This window comes from Neovison vison, chromosome 10 (assembly GCF_020171115.1).
Source record: "Neovison vison isolate M4711 chromosome 10, ASM_NN_V1, whole genome shotgun sequence".
NCBI classification, from domain to species: Eukaryota; Metazoa; Chordata; class Mammalia; order Carnivora; family Mustelidae; genus Neogale; species Neogale vison.
Genome location: NC_058100.1, coordinates 49,303,584 through 49,327,838, shown reverse-complemented (window position 1 = coordinate 49,327,838; position 24,255 = coordinate 49,303,584). Strand labels below are relative to the sequence as shown.

Here is a 24,255-nt window from a genome sequence, read left to right as displayed (position 1 = left end):
TCCTGGGCCTGCTTGCTTCTGCTGTTGGAGGTGCTCCTTCTTCGGTCTGGAGCTCTGGACCCAGCCCTATGGCTGGGGTCTCTGGGCATTTTCAAGTCTCCTCCTACCAGAACAGGTGTCACTCCCCACATGTCTCTTGGGCCACCCCTCCTGGATTCTCCTGGCTCAAGATGGTCAGGAGTTGGTCTCCCCATCAAGACTGGCTATTCCTTGAGGACCGGAATATTTCCCACGGGGGCCTTCAGCACACAGTACGCATCTCCGTGCTAGGAAAGTGGCAAGAACAGAACTTCTAGACCAGAAGGAATGTTAAAAAACCATGTTGCATGAGAGACCTTGAGACTCCACATGGTTAAGCCATCCACCCACCTGAAGTCACTCCCCTAGAAGTCCACCGCGCTGGCTACGGGACCAGCTCTCTGGCTGGTGGCCTTCTGGGCAGTGAGAGCATTGCGTGTGCCCAGAGGAGTGAGCGAGCTTGGGCTCTGAGTTTATTGAGCTTCTCTGAGCGTCAGGTGTGTCATGATCAGGACTGTCAGGGGTCAACGGGGGTCATGTCACTTGCAAAGCAATGGGCAGGAAATGTTTCTTTACTACTCATTTCCCTCAAGCAGGTAGGGGAGATGACGCGGGAAGCTGTGGCCCGGAAGCCTCAAGGGCGGGAAGGCGATGGGCTGGGAGGCTGACCCTCAGCTGGGCCCTCCGCCGTCCCGCCAAGGGTTAAATGCGCCCCGCTCCTTCCTCACTCGCTCTCTCTCAGCCCCGCCCCGCGGGCCGGGCACCGCCGGAGGAGGTGCTCTCCTGCGGGCCCCGCCTTCGGCGACCGAGGGCTCTCCGCGGAAGAGCCGAGGGCCGCGCGTCCGAGTTCAGGAGGTAAGAGGGGCCCCGGGAGGGCAGCGGGGCGGCTGGCGAGGTGGCTCCCTCGGAGGGATTCCCAGGGCTCCGGGGCGGGCAGCGGGTGCGCGGCTCCCCACCGAGCAAGGACCGCGACACAAACCTCGACCCCAGGACCCTGAAACCATGACTTGAGCCACAGGTAGACGCTTCACGGACGGAGCACCCCGGGGAGTGCCGGGTTCGGCCGCGGCCCCCGCGGCGCCCAACCAGCCCCCCCCCCCTCCGGGAAACCCCGCTGCGGAAGCGAGAAAACGGAACCGGAAGCGGCCCCTTCCTCGAGGCGGGGTCTCCTCGCTCCCGCGGGGCGCGGGGTGGAAGCCTGGGGTTCGCGGTTTCCTGTCCTGCGCCGCTCGGTGATTCCCTCCTGCCTGCCTCACACCTGTGGTGGCGCGAACGGGCGTCTCCAAGTTTTCATGGCCGGGTGAAGGCGCTTCTGCAGCACCTTCGATCTCCGGCTCTGCCGGCGAGGGCTCGGCGACTGTCCCCGCGGCCGGGTGGCAGGAACGCGGGCGCTTCCGGGCTCCGGAGCCGGTGGAGTCGTAGCCATCTGCGGGCAGCGGGGCGTGGGTGCTGGCCGATGGCTGAACGGCCGCTCTGTTGCCCACAAGGGACCGAGGGCGGCTGGACTGCGCGCCACCAGCCCCTCCGTGTGGGCAGGGTGTGTGCGCGCTCGGAGGGCGAGAGTCGGAATCGCTGCATTTTGTGTTTCCCGAAGGGACGTGATTCAGTCCATCATTTATCGAATGCCTCATTTTCGCCATACGTTACAGCACGAGGGAGCGGAAAATTGAGAATAACCTAATGCGACACAGTGAGGAAGGAACGGTCTGAAGTTAAATGGGCAGGGGTTCAGACTTCAGTCTTGGGAGTTTGGAGTCTAAGCTCTTTCCAGTTCTCTCTACTACTTTGAAAAGAAGCGCACCTGCCTGAAGAAGACAGGCCCGGAGCCGGCACACGCACTGAGAGCTCTAAGACAGGCAAATAGGTGTAAGAAATGCAAACTGACACAAAACACATTTCCCCCCTATATATGAGGGTACTTTTTCTTTTAAGAGACCATCTATTTCTAGTGAGAGTATGTGAATATAGAAGGTATTTATTAACATAGCCTGAGCATTTTTGAAACAATGGTATTGTTTTGTTACCGGACAGAGAATGGGTTCTAGACTCAGGTTTGGCTGTTGGCTGCTCACGAATCTGTACCGGAGAGGCTGGTGATGGTGGGAAAGGAAAGGCTGCTTTATTCAGGATAGTGGCAGCCTGGGAAGATGGCAGACTCATGTCTCAAAGGCCATCCTCTTGGGGCACCTGGGTGGCTCAGTGGAAGGCAAGAAGCCTTCCGCTGGGGTCATGATCCCAGGGTCCTGGGATTGAGCCCCGCATCGGGTTCTCTGCCCAGCGGGGAGCCTGCTTCCTTCCCCCTCTCTCTCTGACTGTCTTTTTGCCTTCTTGTGATCTCTGTCTCTTTCTCTCTGCCAAATAAATAAAATCTTATTAAAAAAAAAAAAAAAAGCCATCCTCCCCATCCTAGGGGAAGCAGGAGGGCTTTAGAGGGCAAGGGATGGGAAAGATGGTAGGGGTGGGTCGAAGCTGTGAGCAGGAGTGGCAGGTGGCCGGTCAGTCCTGTCAGTATAACCCTAAACAGGCGGTCCGGCGTCTCTGGCAGCTGTTCCGGGATGTAGTCAGGACTTATCTTCTGGGAAATTCTGGTCCTTCACTCCTCAAGGCCAGTGGTCTGCAAATCTCAAGGAAAGTACATTAGTTCTGCTACAGGTCAGGGAACTTAGGTCGGCAAGCAAAGAGCGGATAAGCTCGAAGTCAATTAACACTTCATACCTGTTGGCGTGTTACACTTTGACCAGTCATTCAGTTCTTGGAAATCTATCATAAGAAATCTACGATAAGATTTAGCATAAGAAAACAAGCTTCAAAACATGAAATTGACTGCAACATTATTTAGAATTGTTAAAAAATCCTAACTTTAAAAATCTTGTTCAAAAATTGTTTTTAAAAACTGTTCAGTAATAGGGAAATGAAACAAGTGATCGATGGCATATTGCAGAGCCATTAAAAGTGTTTGCAAAGACTTTGTGATAAATAGGAAATTATTTATACAATGGCATTAAATGGAAGAAAGCAGGATATTTATACAGTATCCTCACATAACATGATCTCAACTATTTTTTTTAAAGATTTATTTATTTAGTTGACAGAGATTAGGTGGACAAGTAGGTGGAGAGGCAGGCAGAGAGAGAGCGGAGGAAGCAGGCTCCCCGCTGAGCAGAGAGCCCAATGTGGGGGTCGATCCCAGGACCCTGGGATCATGACCCAAGCTGAAGGCAGAGGCTTTAACCTACTGAGCCACCCAGGCGTCCCGATCTCAACTATTTTTTAAAAATTTATAGAAATATACTAAAATAGGGTGGTTCAGTTGGTTGGGTACCCAACTCTAGATACTGGTTCAGGTCATCATCTCAGGGTTGTGAGACTGAGCCCTGTGGCAGGCTCTATGCATAGTGCAGAATCTACTTGAGATTCCCCCTCCCTCTCCCTCTGTTCCTCCCCTGCTTGCACACTCTCTCTCTTTAAATAAATTTTAAAAATCTTTAAAAATAAAGAAATATACTAAAGTCTAAAAAAAAGTTTTTTTTTTTTTAATTTGTCAGAGCACAAGCAGGGGGAGCTTTGGGCAGAGGGAGAAGCAGGCTCCCCACAGAGCAAGGAGCCCCAACACAAGACTCAATCCCAGGACTCTGAAACCATGACTTGAGCCAAAGGTAGACGCTTAACTGACTGAGCCACCCAGGCATCCTCTGAAATCTTAACAATGCCTATTTCTGGGTGGTGGGACTACAGTGTCATAATTTTCTTGCTTTTAATTTATATATGTTCACAATATTCTATAGTAAAAAGTTCTATATAATTCAGTAGATGTATTTTGAAGAAGTCGCTAGTAAAAGTAACTTTTCTGATTCAAATGCTTTCTCACTTTTATAAAATTACAAAATGGCTCATCTCCTGGTGGAATGTCAGAAGACTTCCAAGAATATTTCCTTCCTCATATTGCTGGTCCACAGCCAGATAGTCCCTATTTATCCTGATGGTTCAAAGAACTCCATGTCTCTTTGATCAAGTCCCAAGGAGAGAAGTTTTCATTTTCTCAAAGAAAAGGCACAGAATCGTAGCCAGTGGTAATTACCGTCATGGAGACCAAGAGCCCTAACAGCCTTCAGGAGAGTCCCACACCCTCTGGCACTGAGAGGACATCAGAGGATGGCATTCAGTTACTCAAAGCTGTTAAAGAAGGAAACATCGAGCTGCTCCAGCAATTGCTGGAAGGAGGGGCTGAGGTCAACTTCCAGGATGAATGGGGGTGGTCAGCTTTGCATAACGCCGTACAATGTTGCCGGGAGGACATGGTGAATCTTCTGCTTCACTATGGTGCAGACCCTTGTCTAAAGAAGAAGAATGGAGCCACTCCCTTCATCATTGCTGGGATTGTGGGAAATGTGGAGCTGCTCAAACTTTTCCTTTCTAAAGGAGCAGATGTCAATGAGTGTGATGCTAACGGCTTCACAGCTTTCATGGAAGCTGCTGTGCATGGTGAGGAGGAAGCCTTAAAATTCCTGTATGAGAATGGGGCAGAGGTGAATTTGAGTCGAAAGACAAAGGAGAATCAGAAGAGGCTTAGAAAAGGAGGGGCCACAGCTCTAATGGATGCTGCTGAGAATGGACATGCAGACATCTTGAAGATCCTCCTTGATGAGATGGGGGCAGATGTCAAAGCCCGTGACAATATGGGCAGAAATGCTTTGATCTATGCCTTTAGGAAGTCTGATAATGGAAACTTGGTGGACATCATTTCCCTTCTGCTGTACCACGGGGCTGATGTCAATGTGAGAGGAGAGAAAGGGAAGACACCCCTGATCCTGGCAGTGGAAAGGGGACACTTGGGTTTAGTGCAGATGCTTCTGGAACAAGAACATATAGAGATTGATGACACAGACCGAGAGGGCAAAACAGCGCTTCTGTTGGCTGTCGAACTCAAACAGAAGAAAATTGCTCAACTCTTATGCAACAAAGAAGCCAGCACAGACTGTGGGGATCTTGTGATGATAGCGAGACGCAATTATGACGCTCCCCTTGTAAAGCTGCTTCTCTCTCATGGGGCCAGAGAAGATGGTCCCCCTCCTGTGGAAGACTGGAAGCCTCAGAGCTCACGCTGGGGGGAGGCCTTGGAACATCTCCGCAGAATATACCGCCCTATGATTGGCAATCTCAAGATCTTTATTGATGAAGAATATAAAATCGCTGACACTTCTGAAGGGGGCATCTACCTTGGGTTCTATGAAGGGCAGGAAGTAGCTGTGAAGCGATTCTCTGAAGGCAGCACACGCGGACAACAGGAAGTCTCCTGTCTGCAGAGCAGCCGAGCAAACAATGACTTGGTGACATTCTATGGGAGTGAGAGCTACAAGGACTGTCTGTATGTGTGTCTTGCCCTCTGTGAGCAGACCCTGGAGGAACACTTCGCCATGTGTAGCGGGGAGGCTGTGGAAAATGAGGAAGATGTGTTTGCCCGAAATGTCCTCTCATCTGTATTTAACGCTGTTGAGAAACTCCATCAGCTGTGTGGATACACACACCAGGATCTACGCCCACAAAACATCTTAATAGGTGAGTCCCCAGTCTTCTCTTAGAAATCATGGGGTCTTTATTTATAGAAAGAAAGGAGATTCATTACAGGTCGGAAAGGAGTAGAGTAAATGTGGATCATTCAGTTTGAGTATTAACACAATGGATTCAGGATTATAGTGCTGTCTCTCCTGCTACCAGGTAGAACCTTACCCCACATGGAGGTCACAGATGCCAATGATACCAGGCTAACTTCATATTTCCTTTGGCAAATACAAGTATGAAGGTTATGTCTTGGATGGAGTCAGCTCCAGAATTTTTAGTTCCTCAAGTAGCCAGCAAATCAGAGAATCCTGAAGGTGTATTCCTTCAGCTAAGATGGTAGCCAATGTGATCTTTTTTTTTTTTTTTAAAGATTTTCTTTATTTATTTGTCAGAGAGTGAGAGAGGGCACATAATCAGGGGAAGTGGCAGGCAGAGCAGGCAAAGGGAGAAGCAGGCTCTCCACTGAGCACGGAGCCCAACATGGGACTCGATCCCAGGACCCTGGGATTATGACTGGAGCTGAAGGCAGACGCTTAACTAATTGAGCCACACAGGCACATTTAATGGCAAAACCAAGGTCAAAATTGGGCGTGCCAGGATAAGATACAGCAAGGGGGCAGATGAGTCAGCACCCACTGGCCTCAGCCAAAACCAAAATCAATGAAAGCAACATTAACGGAAAGAAGCGGAGCTGAGTGTCCAGTCCCAGGCCATGTGGTGCAGCCGGAAGAGTCTTGGCTTGCTGCACCATGGGGTGCAGCAGAAAAAGTCTGGTCACGTGTAGGGAGGCTTGCAGCCTAGTCCTGCCGCTTTGTAGCTTTGCACCCTCCAACAAGTCACTTAGTTCTGTGAGCCTTAGTTTCCTCACTAAGATGGACCATACGTCTATCATAAGGTCGCTATGAGGTGCAGTGTGTTAGACAAGTTACCTGTATGTTGTAGGTTAGGTACTCAGCAAAGGCCAGGTACTTGCCCAGAGGGCTAAGCTGAAACTAATACCTAATCTACAGGCATGCACTGAGATTTAAGGTAGGTATAAGGGAACAAGACAAAAAGAGGGTTCAGGTATTGAGAGCAGAGAACAGTATTTAATTAAGGTCCTGGATGAGACCTGGAAAGAAGTATGTGGACATCAGAATACAACTGGAATCTGGCTTTTAGTTTGAGGACAAGGGCTAGCGGCATTCCTTCCTGGTTTTAAGCAACTTTGCTGGGGAGACTGACAAAGGCCAGAAATATGTGCAGCTTTACAAAGTGAGGCAGAGTCCTCAAGATGCAGCCAAGGGCAGGGTCCTTTTCAGTTCTAACCGCTCATCTTGATACAAAAGAATCACATATGTTCACATATCAAGTTCACAGCCACATATCACTACCTCTTCTTTGGCATTTCTGATACCACGTCTTCTGTTCTTTTTTTTTTTTTTTTAAAGATTTTATTCATTTATTTGACAGAGATCACAAGTAGGCAGAGAGGCAGGCAGAGAGAGAGAGAGAGAGAGAGAGAGGAGGAAGCAGGCTCCCCGCTGAGCAGAGAGCCCGATGCAGGGCTCGATTCCAGGACCTTGGGTTTATGACCTGAGCCAAAGGCAGAGGCTTTAACCCACTGAGCCACCCAGGCACCCCCACCTCTTCTATTCTTAACCTTGAACAATAGAGACTTGAGAATTGATTATGTTTCTGCCTCCAAGTGGTGAACCTAAACATACCACAATTTGTTCCTTGTATTAAATCCCTAAAACGACAGGAGAAGATTGTTTAATGAATTCCTAGCTGGAGTCAAAATAACAAAAGAACTTTTACAGGACAAAATCTTTGAGGAATTGTAAAGAGACTGAACATGGTAGGATGGGATGAGAGAAGGACACAGGAGCCCGGGACAGATGCAGGATGCCACAACTAAATATTACTCATGAAAGTGGGAGTAGTGCAAAGAAATGCCACTCAGGAGTAATGGAAACCAGAAGCAGGAGAGGACACAAGACCAGCTAATAGGCAGGTTGCTGCATCAGTAAAAACTAGGAAGATCACACCCTGTGCATTCCCCACAGACCAAGCATCTGTGTCCAGCCTGTCTGTCTGCAGACTGGGCTACTACTTGAGACACTAGAGGTTGATGATCTCAAGAGAAACAAAGAGCAGTTAAATCCACAAGATTTCTGCCAAAATATCCTACTAAGTGGCACGTCCTGCTTACCTCCCAAGTTTCACTGAGCAAAACGCAAAGCAGAAGTTCTGACAACTGCCTCCATCTCTGCCCTGTGTTGGGTGGCATTAACAGAAGCAGTTCAAAGGGCATCAGGGATTCTCAACTGCAAAGTAAGGCTTACGGTCAAAAATCACTGAAGATATTTATGATGTGCTGATAACCATAAAAGGGGTGCATGAAAAAGAAGAACTTAGACCCAAAGAAACAAAGCTAACTGAGTATGTTAGTTTCCTATGGCTGCTGGAATAGATTATCACAAACATGGTGGTTTAAAACAGTAGGAATTTATTCTCCATATCAGATACATGATTCATAATTTTTTCCCCCATTCTATACATTGTCTTTTCATTTTGTTGACGGTTTCTTTTGCTGTGCAGAAGCTTTTAGTGTGATGTAGTCTTACTGGTTTGTTTTTGCCTTTGTTGCTTGTCCTTTTGGTGTCATATCTAAAATATCATTGCCAAGAACAATATCAATGTGCTTTTCCCCTATGTTTTCTTCTAGGAGTTTTATGGTTTCAGGTTTTACATGTAAGTCTTTAATCCATTTCAAATTAGTTTTTGTGAGTGGCATAAGATAGGGGTCTACTTTCATTCTTTTGCATGTAACTATCTAGTTTATCCAACATCATTATTTGAAGAGATTTTCTTCTCCACATTGAGCATTCTTGGCTCCCTTGTCAAATATTAGTTGACTGCATATGTGTGGTGGGTTTATTTTTTGGGCTCTTTATTCTGTTTCACTCATCTGTGTGTCTGGTTTTATACCAGTACTGTACTATTTTGATTACTAGGTCTTTGTAATGTAGTTTAAAATCAGGAAGTGTGATGCCTCCAGTTTTGTTCTTTCTCAAAATTGCTTTGGATGGATTAGTGCCATTATAAAAAGAGCTAGCTAGTTGTCTTTTTACCATATGAGGATACAGCAAAGAAGATGGCTGTCTATACACCAGTATGAGGGCCCTCACCATGAAGCCAATGCTGTTGACACCCTGAGTTCAGATTTCCAATGTTCAGAGCTGTGTGAAATAAATTTCTGTTGTTTAAGCCACACCCATCTACTGTAATTTGTTATAGGATCCAGAATTGACTAAGACAACTATCAAATTATTATTGTTCATACATGATTCAAAATAAATATAATATTTTGATATTTTTAACATGCAGTGTTACATTAGTTTCAGGTATACAGTATAATGAATCAACAATTCTATACACTGCCCAGTGTTCATCATGAAAAGTGTACTTTAATTCCCTTTACTTCTCCCATTCCCCCACTGACCTCCCCTCTGGAAACCACCCGTTTGTTCTCTGTATTTAAAAGTCTGGTTTTTTGGGACACCTGGGTGGCTCAGTGAGTTAAAGCCTCTGCCTTTGGCTTAGGTCATGAGGTCATGATCCCAGGGTCTTGGGATTGAGCCCCACATCAGGCTGTCTGCTCCCCAGGGAGGCTGCTTCCTCCTCTCTCTGCCTGCCTCTCTGCCTACTTGTGATCTCTGTCTGTCAAATAAATAAATAAAATCTTCAAAAAAAAAAAGTCTGGTTTTTTGTTTGTCCTTTCCCCCCTTTGTTTGTTTATTGCTTAAATTCCACATTATGAATGAAATTATGTGGTGTTTGGTTTTCTCTAACCGACTTACTACACTTAGCATTATACTCTTCAAGACCATCCATGTTATCACAAAAGGGAAGATCTTATTTTTTGATGGCTGAGCAATAGCTATATATATATATATATATATATATATATATGCCACATCTCTTTTACCCACTTATTTATTAATCCACACTTGGGATACTTCCACATCTTGGTAACTGTAAATAATGCTGCAGCACATAAGGGTGCGTATAAATTAGTGGTTTTGTTTTCTTTGGGTAGATACCCAGTGGTGGGATGGCTGGATCATAGGGTAGCTCTATTTTTAACTCTTTGGGGAGCATCCATACTGTTTTCCACAGTGGCTGCACCAAGTTACATTCCCACCAACAGTGTGCATAAAGGTTCCTTTCTCTCCACATTATTGCCAACACTTACTATTTCTTGTCTTTTTGATTCTAGTCTTTCTGACAAGTGTAAGGTGATATCTCTTCCTGGTTTTGATTTGCATTTCCCTGATGATGAATGGTGTCGAGAATCTTATTTCATGTGTCTGTTGGCTGTTTGTATGTCTTCTTTGGAAAAATGTCTATTCAGGACTTCTGCCCATTTTTAATCAAATTGTTTGTTTGTTTGTTTTGGTGTTGAGTTGCATGTGTTCTTTATACATTTTTTATATTAACCTGTTATCAGATATGTCATTCACAAATATCTTCTCCCATTCAGTAGGCTGTCTTGTCGTTTTGCTGATAGTTTCCTTTGTTGTGTAGAAGCTTTTTATTTTGGTTCAGTTTTGCTTTTGTTTCCTTGCCTAAGGAGACATATCTGGAAAAATGTTCCTATGGCCAATGTCAAAAGAATTACTGCCTGTTTTTTTCCCCCTGGGGGTTTATGGTTTTAGGTCTCACATTTAGGTCTTTAATCCATTTTGAGTTTATTTTTGTGTATGGTGTAAGAAAGTGGTCCAGTTTCATTCTTTTGCCTGTAGCTGTCCAGTTTTCCTAAGCACCATTTGTTGAAATACATTTTTTTTTTTTAAATTTAAGGATCCAGGAAGACTTTCTACCTGCAGACTATATATGAAAGAACTGCTAGAGAATACGCATAAGGAAGGAGAGAAAGAGCCTGGAAGAAAACAGTGACTTATAAGCAGTGCAGAATAAGCAAACAAATTAAAAAATTGTTTAAGTAACCTAATTATGTGTTATTTTAAAATTTTTTAAATAAAAATCATTTTTTATTTTTAATTTTTTTTAAAGATTTTTATTTATTTATTTGATAGACAGAGAGAGATCACAAGTAGGCAGAGAGGCAGGCAGAGAGAGAGGGGGAAGCAGGCCCCCCGCTAAGCAGAGAGCCCGACGTGGGGCTCGATCCCAGGACCCTGAGATCATGACCCGAGCTGAAGGCAGAGGCTTAAACCACTGAGCCACCCAGGTGCCCCTAAATAAAAATCATTTTTTAATGAACATTTTTGATGAGAAAATATCATTTTAGATGGTATCCCTCGGGTGGGACTGAGGAGGAAGGGGTTCTCGATTCACTGAGAGCGGGATGGGATATGCAAATCTTATCCTAACTCTGCCCATCAACTCCTAGCTGTCTGTGATTCTGTAAGTGCAGAAACTAAGTGTAAGAGTTAAAAATTTTTATAGCACTCTGTCGATTGAATCTAAAAATTAAAAAGACAAACAAACCTGGGGCTTGTTAAAAAAATTAAGTGTTAGAAGAGATGTGCAGTGTTCCATTAGACACTTGAAATTTAAGTAAGAGAACTCAAAGTGGCTTAAACAGTGAAGGTTTATCAGTTCCAGTAGCTGAAACCAGTCCCAGGCTTCCCAGGTGCCCCCTCTACCCCTTGAACCTCATTGCAGGCTACTTCCAACTTCATCCCTCCTCTCCAGGCTCTTGGGCCTCCTTCCTGTCAGAGTGGAATTCCTCAGGTTCCTTTCTGCCTTGGGAAATGCTATCTAGAATTCTCTCTTCCCTGTTCCACTCATCCATGTGAATTCTACTGATCTCTGTCCGAGCATCATTCCTTAAGGAAACTTCTCTCCCACACATAGCCATGTGGCTCTTGTTATACAGTTCCGAGCATTCTGCACTTTTGGCTAGCATTTTTATTATTTATTTATTTATTTATTAAAAATATTTTATTTATTTATTTGACAGACAGAGATCACAAGTAGGCAGAGAAGCAGGCAGAGAGAGATAGAGTAAGAAACAGGTTCCCCACTGAGCAGAGAGCCTGATGCGGGTCTCGATCCAGGACCTGGGATCATGACCTGAGCTGAAGGCAGAGTCTTTAACCCACTGAGCCACCCAGGCGCCTTGGCTAGCATTTTTAAAGTTGCAATTGGGGTACCTGGGTGGCTCTGCCAGTTAAGGGTTTGCCTTTGGCTCAGGTGATGATCCTCGTCCTGGGATCGAGCCTTACATGGGGGCTCTATGCTTCTCATGCAGAGTCTGCTTGCCTCTCTCTGCCCTCTTCCTCCTTGCTCTCTCTCTTTCGGAAGTCAATAAATAAATCTTTAAAAAAAAATAAAGTTGCAAGTAATTTTACATTCACTTGCCATTTGTCTCCTTGCTGAGAGACTCAGAACTCCAAAGGGTCTGTGCTGTGTTCTCCTCCTTCACTGTCATTCTTCCCCCTCTCTGGACCCTTGTTGAATAATTTAATGGGTTTGTTTTTGCTAGACTGAGTTTCCACCCAATCTTGATATCTAAGTTCAGAACCAAAGGGGTTGGAGAAGCACACAATTGTGCTGCCAACCCTACCGCCCAGAGTTACCCAGCAGCTTTCTTAGACACCTTCAAGCCAGAAGCAGGAGCCCCTCCTTCAAGGACAGATCGCTGACTTGCTCTCCTCTCGTCTCGTTCCCGACCTCGCCCATCCATGCATCCTTCTTCTGGAGGACTCAGCGTCTTCCTTCAAGGGAGAACAATTCTGAAGAGGGCTAATAAGCAGTGGCTCATTTCAAGCACATGGTTAATCCGTGGTAACTGATGACAGTGTCCCAGGGGCTGTGGTTGGTGGGCTTGACTGAGTGGGGGGCTGTGGCGAGCTGCTCTTGGATTTGGAGTCTCGTTGGTTAGTTGTTACTTAGCTTCAGGAAGTCAGCCATATCTCCTGCCAGCAGTTCCCTTATAAATCTGTGCTCACTGCCCCCAGGAACTGCCCGAACGGGGAATGGGTTAAATTTATCCTCAACCTTCCCCACCCCCAGGTCTAGAAAAAAAAGAAATTTAAATCCTGCCCTTGGCAGATACCTAACAGGTCAAATGACACAGCGTACATGACTCTTCCGAGGCGTAAACAGCCATGCAGATATAAGCTTTATTATTGCCTTATTCAGAGAGGATAGCGCATCGTGGTACATATTTATTTAAGTTAATTACAAGGTGAAGAGAGAGGATATTCATGGCATCTCGACAAACTGTCCCTTAGATTCCAAGAATGCTATTTGCCTGGCAGATTTTGATGAAAGCATCAAGTGGGCTGGAGAGCCGCAGGAAATCAAGAGAGATCTACAGGTAATTTCTACAATTGGTTTACTTTCCCATCTCTCTGCTTCCTTATTTGTTTCGTTCCTTCCCTTGTTTCCTATGGTCAATTAGACATCATTTCTATTTTAACTCTTCTAACTGACTTTCAAGGCGTTCCCTCAGGGCTCACTGCCTCCATGCCCTTGCAGACAATGGCATCTCTCTGGCCTGCAGAGGCTCCTTTCTGTATCTATTTGGTTCCCTCTCTTCCTCTACCGGGAGATAGTAAATGATTGAGCATGCCACACCGCTTCTAAAATTACCTCCAGGAGATATGTCCAGATGACCTCCAGAGTTCCTGCAGGAGGTATTTCCTGCCTGAAGACAAAGCAAATGGGATTTTTCCTCCCCACTCCTTTGAATTTGTATGCTGAACTCCTAGGAGGACCAGATATGAAGGCCTTCTGAAACCCATGGGAGGGATGGGATTGATCCCCTGCTTGAAAGAGACTAATCTTGGCCACAGAGGTGAAGAGCCTGAAATAGCTGTTTTTCCTGGGAGGAGACAGCAGAAACAGAGCCTGACCCCTGGGGACCAAAGCTCCCGGATTGACTCTGACACTGTCCAGGCAACTCGGTCCTGGGGGCTTCTCCAGGACGCAGAACGTTCAACCCTGGGGCAAGAGCTCTCCAGCCACCTCTGGCCCTTGCTGCTAAAAGGATTTTAGCTCCTTCCTTGAGTAGTGTTTTTCTGCTATAGGAAGTGCCTATGCTGGCCCCCTCCTTGGCCTTTTTTCCCTGTCACGGCCTAACTCTTGGGGCTGTCATCCTGTCCCATGGACCTAGACTGGCTCCTTTTTCTGCCACTTGGCATAGTCCCAACCCAAAGTCCCAGTTTCCAGCCAGAGTCCTGGCGTTTCCCTTGTTGAAAACAGTTTTCCTCTCCTCTGTTTATTGACATTTGATCCAGACTTTAAGGTCCAGCTCAAATTCCTCTTCCTCTAAGCAGTTTTCCCTGACCACTCTGACCTAGGATTATCTTTTGCTCCTTATAATCCTAAACCATGGGGACTATATACTGTCTTGAAGGGTTCTCCATGCTGAACCTGTGTCTTCTCTCCCTACCAAGCCTGTGGACTCCTCGAGATTTCTCTCACTTTCCGTTTGGTCACAACCTGCATCACACCTCCATACAAAGTGATGATTTACAGATAACTTTGACTTGATTTGTGGCTTTCCTGCAGGCCCTCGGATGGCTGGTCCTGTATGTGGTAAGGAAGGGAGAACTCCCTTTTGAGACACTGAAGACGAAAAGCAATGAAGAGGTGATTCGACTTTCTCCAGATGAAGAAACTCGGGACCTCATTCGTTGCCTGTTTAATGCAGGAGACAACGTGCAGGGGCACCTGAACGGCCTGCTGGGTCATCCCTTCTTTTGGAGTTGGGAGAAGTACGTAAAAGTTTATTGCATATTCCAGGCCTCCTCCAGAAGGGAGACAGTGAGTGTATGAGTCATGATATCTATCTATATCCAAATGATAAATATAAATATAGATTTATTTAAAAATATTTTATTTATTTAGAAAGTCATAAGTAGATGCTGTGCTGAGGAGTGAGCCTGATGTGGGGTGCTGTCTCAGGTGCCTATATATATATATATATTTTTTTTTTTTTAAATAAGGAAATAGCTCATGCAGTATGAAGGCTGAGAATTCTCACCATCTGCCTCTGTAAGCTGGAGACCCAGGAGAGCCCACAGTGTAACTGAGTCCAAATCCAAAGGCCTGAGGGTCAGGGGCACTGAATGTGGGTTCCAGGAAGAGTCTGAAGGCCTGAGAGCTGGAAGGACTGAGGCCAGGAGAAGACTAATGGCCCAGATGAAGAAATCAGATAAGCAGGGGTCAATTCCATCTTTTGTGGGTTGGATGAGGCCCATTCACATTGGGGATGGTGATCTGCCTTACTGAGTTCAGCAGTTCAGATGCGAGTCTTATCTGGAAACAGCTCACAGATACACCTAGAATAGTATTTAATCTGCGGCCAGACAATTTAACACCTAGTATTAACCGTAGTGGTAGGTTGGTACGGGAAGGAGTCAGGCTGGGAGTCAACAGACCCAGGCTCTCCTCTCAACTTGGCCTTTCCTAGCTGTGTATCTTTGGAACAGAGACTTAACCTCTCTGAATTCTGGTTTTGTTTTCTGAAGAAGAGAAGAAGAGAGGGAGAGAGAGAAAGAGGGAGAAATATGCCCGCCTGCCTCTCCCATCATGCAGAATTTTTAGAGAATTTTTTTTAAACTTTTTTTTTTTTTTTAAAGATTTTATGTGTTTATTTGACAGAGAGAGATCACAAGTAAGCAGAGAGGCAGGCAGAGAGAGAGAGGGGGAAGCAGGCTCCCTGCCAAGCAGAGAGCCCGATGCGGGACTCGATCCCAGGACACTGAGATCATGACCTGAGCCGAAGGCAGCGGCGTAACCCACTGAGCCACCCAGGCGCCCAAGAATTTTTAAAGAATGGTTTTACTACCTAATCTCTCTCTGTCAAATAAATAAATAAAAATCTAAAAACAAAAAAACAAAAAAACAAAAAAACACCAAAATGTAATGTTTTCTTTCTGAAAAGAGAGGGCAGAACGGAATGACCATGATAATTCTGTTATCCTCAGCCGCTATAGGACCCTGAGAGATGTGGGAAATGAATCTGACATTAAAAAGGGTGCCGTTAACAGCGAGATTGTCCAACTCCTGCAACCTGAAAAATCTGAATGTTCCAGAAGTTTTGCCAGGTGGACTTATGAGGTATGAACCGTTCCTATGGTCTGGAAATTATTCCAGGAATAAGTATCTATGTAATGTGTTATGTTAGTTTTTCTAACTTTTTTTTTATATTGTAGGCCTGGTTCAACCAAGGCGTGGAAAAGGGGAGTTCCCTGCCTTCCTCTCCAGCCCAGTCCCCCTCTGCCCTGTTGGGTCAGAGGCCAGGCCTTCCTGACAGACTCTCACCTAGACTCCTCCTTAGGATTCCCTTATCCCAGGCCAGGAGACTTTTTCCTTTCTTAGGGCTCTTTCCCTCCAGCCCTGGTTCTGAGAGAGGCCTGGCTAATGATCCTATTACCGTTGGGACAAGAGTGGCTGATTAAATGAGGTTATCCCTGAGGAGCTGCCCCACCATGAGGCTCCTCATCCAGGGAGAGCCTGGCGGCCGCTGCTATTTACAACCCAGTTCTGAGCAGCTGCACACACCTCCCTTCTGCCTTCACACCATGAAGAAAAGAGGATCTTTCAAATTCCTCCTTTTCAGGAAAGGGTCCATCTAATGAACTAAATATAGTAAAACATAAAAAATAAGTCATCGTCTCGATCTAGTCAGTGCTATCAGAACTTTCATTTTTTTAAAAAAAAATTTATTTATTTATTTACTTGACAGACAGAGATCACAAGCAAGCAGAGAGGCACCCAGAGAGAGGGGCAGGGGGAGCACGCTCCCCGCGGAGCAGACAGCCTGATGCGGGGCTCGATCCCAGGACCCTGGGACCATGACCTGAGCCAAAGGCAGAGGCTCCAACCCACTGAGCCACCCAGGCGCCCCTCATTTTTTTTTTTTTTAAAGATTTACTTATTTATTTTCAGAGAGAGAGAGAGTGTGTATGTGTGTGTGTGTGTGTGTGTGTGAGGGAGAGAGAGATCGAGAGCAGGGAGGTAGGAGGGGGAGAGGGAGAGGGAGAGAGAGAAAGAGAGAATCTTAAGCAGACTCTATGCTGAGCATGGAGCCCAAGGCAGGGCTACATCTCTGAGATCAGGACCTGAGCCAAAACCAAGAGTTGGATGCTTAACCAACTGTGTCACCCAGGCGCCCCCCAGAACTTTCATTATTACTTAGCAGACATCTATCAAGTACCAGTTATTTGCTGAACCTACGCGAGCCCATGGGCATGTGAAGCAGAGTACAGCATGGTCCATGGGGGGCTAAGAGACCCACAGAAGCACTGCCTGTGTGATGCACGCTGGGGAGCTCAGAGACTGTGCAAAGCACTATGGGAAAATCCATAATCCTCAGGTCTTTGACTGAGACCCACAGCTCTATCCTATGCCTGATCTAGGATGGCTTTTCCCACACCTCTTTGTTTCTGGGTCTCATTTTGCTTTCCTTCCCTCACTTACCTCTAGATGATACATCATACTCCTAATTGCTGCCTTGGTGTCCATCTTTCCTGCTCCCCTTTAAATTCTACAAGGGAAGAGACTGTCCATTGTCTTGTCCACTGCTGAATTCCTGGCATGGAGTAAGAGTGCCATAACTCTGCTAATGAATGTCTATAAAACTTCAGCTAAGGGGTGACTAAGTGGCTCAGTCAGTTAAGCATCTGCTTTCAGCTTAGTTCCGGATCCCAGAGTCCTGGGATTGAGCCCCATGTGGGGGCTTCCTGCTCAGCGGAGAGTCTGCTTCACCCTCTCCCTCTGCCCCTTCCCCCTGCTTTCTCTCTCTCCCGCTTTCAAATAAATAAATAAATAAATAAATAAAAATTTTTTTTTTAAAGAAAAACTTCAGCTGGAATGTAAACTTGTAGGAACAGAGATGTTGGAAACCGAAGCAGATAACAATAACAGCTGACAATTCTCTGGTGCTGACTATATGGTGGTTATAGTTCCCAGGACTTTCTGAGAGTTTCCACAGTTAATCCTTATAACAGCCTTTGAGCTAATTACCTTCATGTCAGAGGTGGGCCCACGGAGGCACAGACAAAGCATTTTTCCAAAGGTCCAGAACCAGCCCCAGGATCTGCTGCCAGGCAGTCTGGCTGCTGAGGCCTGTGCTAAAGCTGCTCACTGCAGGAAGCTGTGATGCCATCAAGTCCACCAAAGCATTTCACGGCTGAGCTCATGGAGACTCAGACGTGTGACCTGAAGTAGGCATGGCTGGAGAGGTGGAGGTTGGCACAATCGGGATCGAAAACCCATTCTTTCTTTTCCCAATTCATCAGTTTTTTCCCCTAAGCTTCACTGACTTACGTTGAATTCTGAGGCCTTCAAGTCTTGTCTCTTAGCTCCCCTGTGAGATTTTGATTTTCTGTTGCTTTTTGTGACTTGCCCATTTTCATGGTTGGTTGGTCAGTTTTGCGACTGCATGGAGAAGCCAAGTTTTCCCGTGTTTGCTGCTGCCTCCTCTCCACAGGCCGCTCCATCCTGCCACACAGACACGCTTTCTAAGTATGACAGCTATCGACACGGGTGCACGCACAAAGAGAGAGGCAGTGACTTGAGAGAAGCTGCTCTGGGACACTTAGAGGCAGGGAGAAACATGACACCTTTGGAAATAGAATTCAAAACGAAGCCAAACAAAAACAAGGACACTCGTTTTGGCAATGGCTGCCAGGTTTGATTAGTCTGAATGAATCCTCTTCAAAGGGGAAACGTAACCAATTACCAACTCGGGTAGGTGGCCACAAGGATAAAAACTGTGTAGTATGATGAACAAATTTCTCAGTATAGCAGTCAAAGAATTCCTAAACCATGTTTGAATACATTTAATTTCTCATGGAAAATAGTTCGCTTGGAAAATAGAGACTGGAATGTAGAGTTACTTACGATCCTTCATCCAGACAGAACTATGGATAGCATTTTGGTGTATGATATTTACTTCCATTTGTTTCTTTCTATTAATTTGCATTATTAGTGGTAATTTGGGCATATATCCAAATTTGCAATTTGCCTCTTTGTATTAACGTCCCGTGAGGATTTATTCTGTGATGCTACCACATTTTTGTGTAATGTTTTGTTTTTTAGATTGACAAATATGTTATGCATAAAATGAATAACTTTTATATAACTAAAAAAAGGCCTGCTTATAAGAACACTCTGAGTGATCTGTTAAAGTTCATCCGGAATTTGGGAGAACATATTAATGAAGACAAAAATAAAGAGTGAGTATTATTTCTGTTCCTGGAAGTCATATATGACACAAGGATGATTAAAAAATCCCATTCTAAATTGATATCTGCTATTTGTTAGAAGGAAGAAAATTTATTTTGATGAAATGAAAAGTAATTCCTTTCCCCTATTTGGAAAAGGGCCAACACAAGGGTCTTACAATGAATGGACGTGCCCAGCAAGCTCTCCTCTTCCTTCTTAGCTTTTGCTGAGCCCTCTTGAACAGAAGGGTGGTAACTCCCTTGTGGGGAGCAATATTGGAGACCGGGCAGCTGGGTAAGGTGAATGTAGTGATGTAAACATCTAAGAAGTAGACCCGTGTTAGTGAAATCAGATTTTGCGACCCAAAATGGTAGCTGCAAACTCACAAAAAAACCTTGCAGTTTTTATGGCTCTTTTGGATTTTGGAACTGTAGGTAAGAGATTGTGGAACTGTATCATCTTCATGTTCTGGATGATAAAACTAGGGTTCACAAAAATTAAGTTGCTAGTTAGCTGAAGAGTTGTTAGGACATGAATCTTGTTCTGTCGGATTCCAAAATCCTTACTTGCTCTGCTCTAGAAATGGAGGGAGCAAAGAAATCTCCAGGCCCAGATGCTATAAAGGGGGAAGACGATCTGGGGGGCAATCATGTGAATACATTTATGTTTCATTTCAGCATGAAGTCAAGAATTGGAGAACCTTTCCAGTATTTGCAAAAGAGATTTCCCGATCTGGTCATGTATGTCTATAAAAAACTACAGAACACGGAATACAGAAAGCATTTCCCCCAAAACTCACAATCCGAAAAAGCACTGGCGTGATGCAGGTCAGCCCCAAGTGGTGGCTGAGGCTTTCGACTTCAGGGAGGCCCTTATTTAGCTGTGTGATCCTGGGCACGTCACAATTCTCTGGGCCTCCTAATTAACCTGATTGCTGGTGAGGATGTGACAGGTCCTGGCGCAGTGTTCAGTATTCCCCACATGCTTATGACTAGACAAGAATACACTCAAACTACCCTCCGGGACCTTCTCACAGCTAAAGCTTACTGGCAGGAGCTGGGGGGTGGGGTACCCCGCTAAGACTTCTTTTGTCAATGGCACCAAAGGAACCAGTGCCTAGACCTCTAGGGCTGGATTATCTCCTTCGGTTCTCCCAATGACCTTGGAAGCTAGGGTTTGTCATCTCCACTAAAGAACTAACACACCTGGGGCACCTGGCTGGCTCAGTCGGTAGAGCATGCGACTCTTGGTCTTGGGGTTGTGAGTTTGAGCCCCATGTTGGGTGTGGAGATTACTTAAAAAATAAAATTAAAAAAAAAAACCAAAAAACCAAAAAGCCCACAAGAACTGGCAGACCTGAGACTCCGAGAATTGGACCTACTTGCCCAAGATCATACAACGTGCACAGAGCACTATATAAACGCACGTCGTGTTATTGTTATCTTTCATGTGGGTACTTTTGAACTTAATTACTAGCCCAGGGATCTTTTGGATGGATCCCAAAGGGAATATGTCAAGGGGTTTCCAGGAAGCTCATTCATTCACTGAGTCCACTTATTCATTCATTCACTCTTTGTTGATCACCGAGAATAAGCCTAGGACCTGATTGTATGAACTGCATTCCTTCTAGAACCACCTACACTGGTTTTCCATGACCTTATGGCAGTAGTTCTTAACTGCCCCTCAACTGGGGGCAGTTTTGCCCCTGAGGGGCCATTTGGCAGTGTCCGGGGATGCTTTTGGTTTCAAATCTGAGAGATAAGGGGGTGATACTGGCATCTGGTAGGTGGAGGTCAGGGATAATGCCAAATATTCTATGATGCGCAGGATAGCCCCCCATAGCATGGAATTATCCAGCCTAAAATATCAGTGGTGCCAAGACTGAGAAACTCTGCCTTAAGGGACTGGGACACCTTTGAACTGACTTGGGGCCCAGGACCATGGATTATGTGGACCACCTCACAGAGGAGTGACTTGCATTTGTTTTCTTGCTTCTGAATTTGTAGTGAAACAATTTCAGTGTCACCTCCCAAGAAGTCTCCTGAACACCCTCACTTTCCACACCCCAGTCCGGGGGCTCTCTCTGGCTCCCTAGCACCCATAGCCACACCAGAGCATGCTTCTCTCCACCTTCGCATGCTTCTTCCCTACAGCAATGTAAGATCTTAAGGGCCCATATAGCAGATATATATCAATATCAGTATCAATATATAGATAGATATATAGATATCAATATATATCAATATCAATATCAATATATAGATAGCAATATAGATATATAGATATAGAAAATGAGACAGATATCTATAATTTATTTGTATCATTAATGCCTAGCTAAAAGTCTGCCACATACATATTCATTGAAAAATGAATGAGCGCCTGGGTGGCTCAGTGGGTTAAGCCGCTGCCTTCGGCTCAGGTCATGATCCCAGGGTCCTGGGATCGAGTCCCGCATCGGGCTCTCTGCTCAGCAGGGAGCCTGCTTCCTCCTCTCTCTCTCTGCCTGCCTCTCTGCCTGCTTGTGATCTCTCTGTCAAATAAAATGAATAAAATCTTTAAAAAAAAAAAAAGAAAAAAGAAAAATGAATGAGCCATCTTCATACATGAATAATAATGCTACCTTACATTTTAATGGTGCTTGATAATTTATAAATTACACCCACATATTTTCTCTTTTAGTTTTCAAAACAATCCTGAGGGGTAGGTCCTGTTATCCTCGTTTTGCAAGTAAGGATAGAGACCTGTTGATTTACTCTAATACATAGCTAGGAAGTACCAGTGTCTTGACTTGAGCATATTTTTGGCATTAAGTCTGATGTATTTTCCACTCATTCTTGTTGTGGTGGTCAAGGTGGAGCTTTGTAATGGGAAGGTTAAGGAGAACAAAATGAAACAAACACGGTATCATAGGTTCTTTCTGAAGAGATGGTGGCCCGAACCAGACTTCATTGACTTCATTTAAAGTCGAGAAGTTTTAGAGTTAAAGTAAACAAAATTGACGTTGATGTCTTCCGCTCTCACTGGTAACTGTATGGATCATTCTCTCCTTGCTTAAAAAAAGGGAAGTACTGGAAGAAAGAAATTTTAGGCTGTTCTATAAGGTTTTAGGAGCAGGGATATTGCTCTGGGTTTTAAAAATTACGTTTTGGTTTTCTAATTTGTTGTAAATCTCTGGATATGTCAATCAAAATGCCCATTTATAAAGCATATTCAATAAAACTTGGAATCATCTAATTAAGTCTGATTTTCTCAACGTGATATTTTCAATATAAAGAGTAGTGATAGCTATAATAGAAAATGTTCAATGAGTAATGCCTGGGTGTTTTAAGAAAGGGCATCTTGCTCTTTAGTAATGGGAAAAGGAGCCTATTTTCAGCCCTCCAGTAATTCTGTAACAATAGGCAGCTTGGGTGTCTTTGCAGAAAGGGAAGGAAGGAACTCAACGTTTTTAACCTCTGCTTTAATTCTTTGAAGGTTTCTGTGGACACTCCGCAAATATTTCTCATGCAGCCATCATTATCACAAACATTTAATTGAGTGTGTGGCTCGTGTTAGGTGCTGTGTTAGGCAAGGTGATGCTATGCCTGAGCTTGTCAGGCAGAAGCGTCAGTTACAGAGAGTTGAGGGGAGCCTGCCTGGCTGGAACGTACTGGACAAGCCCCATAGGAGAGAAAATTACAGTAAGGTCACAATCTCCACTTCTTGAGCACCTGCTGGTCTCCAGTGTCGAATGCTTTCATACATGATATCTGGCAACACCCAGGGCAATGCTATGAGATGCAATTGTTCCCATTTTACAGAAGAGGTAACTACTGTGCAGAAAGCATTGATAAGTTGCCCAAGTTCATGTAAGTGGTAAGTGGAAGAGCCAGGATGCAAAACCCAGGTCTGCAAGCCCATAGAGTGTGGGCTTGCTGGAGTGCTAGACAGTGAGTTTGGACGGGTTGGATGATCACCTTGAGTAGTGTTTATTGGGGCTTTTATCTGTTCCCCCAGTGAAGCCGAGATGGTCAAAGTTACCCATGACCTTCATAGCACCAAATCCAAAGGCACGTCTCTGTTTTCATCTGGCTGCTCTTCTTACATCTGGCGTTGTCACCTGTCCTTAGCACCATGCTCACCTGCTTTTTCTCTCCATTGATTGCTCCTCCACAGTGTCCTTTTCTGCCAGCTCCTTCTCTGCTCATCCCTAAACATTGAGTGTCCCTGACTTAATCTCTGAACAACTCACCTTTTTCCCTTTCTCCTTAGATGACCTCTTCAAATACCATGACTGATATCATCACAAACTGGCAGATGATACCCATGTTTGGAAATACAGGTTTACCCATGACTGTTCCTGCCATCCTCTGCCTAATTGCCCCCAAATTATTAGTTTTGTTTCTTTTTTCCAACCTCTGAACATCTAATCTACTAAGTCCAGTTGGTTCCCCGTCTACAATAAATCCCAAATCTGCTCACAACATTTAGTGTCCACTGGCTGGGTCAAGCCGCCATGATTTTTTTTTATTGGAATGAAGCATAAGCCTCGAACTGATTATTGGGTTTCCATACTTGTTCCCTAACAAGTATTTCCTCTTAAAAAAAAAAAAAAAAAAAAAAAAAAAAGAAGGAAATCAGATCAGGCTACTTTCCTGCTTAAAATCCTTCAATGACTTTTCATTGCAGTTAGGATAAAACCAAACAGTCACCATCACATACATGGTCCATTGCTTTCATTCTCCTGTCGTGCAGGCTCACCTCCTCCCATCCTGACTTTATCTCTGTTCTTCAAGAATGCTGACACCAGGGATGCCTGGGTGGCTCAGTTGGTTGGACGACTGCCTTCGGCTCAGGTCATGATCCTGGAGTCCCAGGATCGAGTCCCACATCGGGCTCCCAGCTCCATGGGGAGTCTGCTTTGCTCTCTGACCTTCTCCTTGCTCGTGCTCTCTCTGACTGTCTCTCTCTCAAATAAATAAATAAAAATCTTTAAAAAAAAAAAAAAAGAATGCTGACACCATTACCTTCTCAAAGGCCCTGGCTTTTGTGGTCCCCTGTGCCTGGAGTTTTATCCTGCTGATCTTGGCGTGGTAATTCCTTTTCATCTGCTAGGCCTCAGCTGCTGTCCTCTAACAGGACTTCCTTCTCCAGAGTTGTTCACAACTGTCATTATTTTTGAAGACCTAGCACTAATCATTACTGGAAATTATCAAACATATTTGTTCACACTTAGAAAACAACTTCTTCCACATCGTGAAGGAAATCAGGAAAATCTTATCAGGAAATAACCTGGCATCTACCTAATTCCATAGCTTAACCTAAACAAGTGGGCGTATTTCCCTGGAAAGGGAGAGCTGGGCGTGTTTGGACTTCTTAACCACGGTGGGCAGGGTTAGGTTGCTGGTCTCCGTGCAAGCAGGAGACAGCAGGGAGCCCCGGTTGCTGAGGCCCGGGACTGCATCAGGTAGGAAGTCCAAACGAAGGCTGGGGGTTGGTGTA

General features: G+C 45.1%; 1 protein-coding gene across 3 annotated transcripts; it reads left to right on the top strand.

The window, feature by feature from the left end:
- The first annotated feature begins 802 nt into the window (after nucleotides 1-802).
- On the top strand, nucleotides 803-21,221 carry RNASEL (ribonuclease L). Of its 3 annotated transcripts, none has more exons than XM_044267248.1 (7): nucleotides 803-873; nucleotides 3,931-5,574; nucleotides 12,828-12,913; nucleotides 14,110-14,315; nucleotides 15,531-15,663; nucleotides 18,649-18,785; nucleotides 19,452-21,221. In XM_044267248.1, the coding sequence occupies exons 2-7, from the start codon at nucleotides 4,101-4,103 to the stop codon at nucleotides 19,594-19,596; spliced, it is 2,181 nt and encodes a 726-aa protein (XP_044123183.1). In that variant the 5' UTR covers nucleotides 803-873; nucleotides 3,931-4,100; the 3' UTR covers nucleotides 19,597-21,221. The 3 variants fall into 3 exon arrangements, with proteins under 3 accessions (XP_044123183.1, XP_044123185.1, XP_044123184.1); XM_044267249.1 differs by having other exon boundaries at nucleotides 813-873; nucleotides 3,934-5,574; XM_044267250.1 differs by lacking the exons at nucleotides 15,531-15,663; nucleotides 18,649-18,785; nucleotides 19,452-21,221 and adding an exon at nucleotides 14,547-15,035.
- The last annotated feature ends 3,034 nt before the right edge of the window (nucleotides 21,222-24,255 follow it).

What these genes read in the sequence shown, in the direction of transcription:
- RNASEL (XM_044267248.1), top strand. Translation starts at nt 4,101, where the DNA reads ATGGAGACCAAGAGCCCTAACAGCCTTCAGGAGAGTCCCACACCCTCT. An exon ending in CCCACAAAACATCTTAATAG is followed by an intron (nt 5,575 to 12,827) that starts GTGAGTCCCCAG and finishes ACTGTCCCTTAG; the next exon opens with ATTCCAAGAATGCTATTTGC. An exon ending in TTCTTTTGGAGTTGGGAGAA is followed by an intron (nt 14,316 to 15,530) that starts GTACGTAAAAGT and finishes TGTTATCCTCAG; the next exon opens with CCGCTATAGGACCCTGAGAG.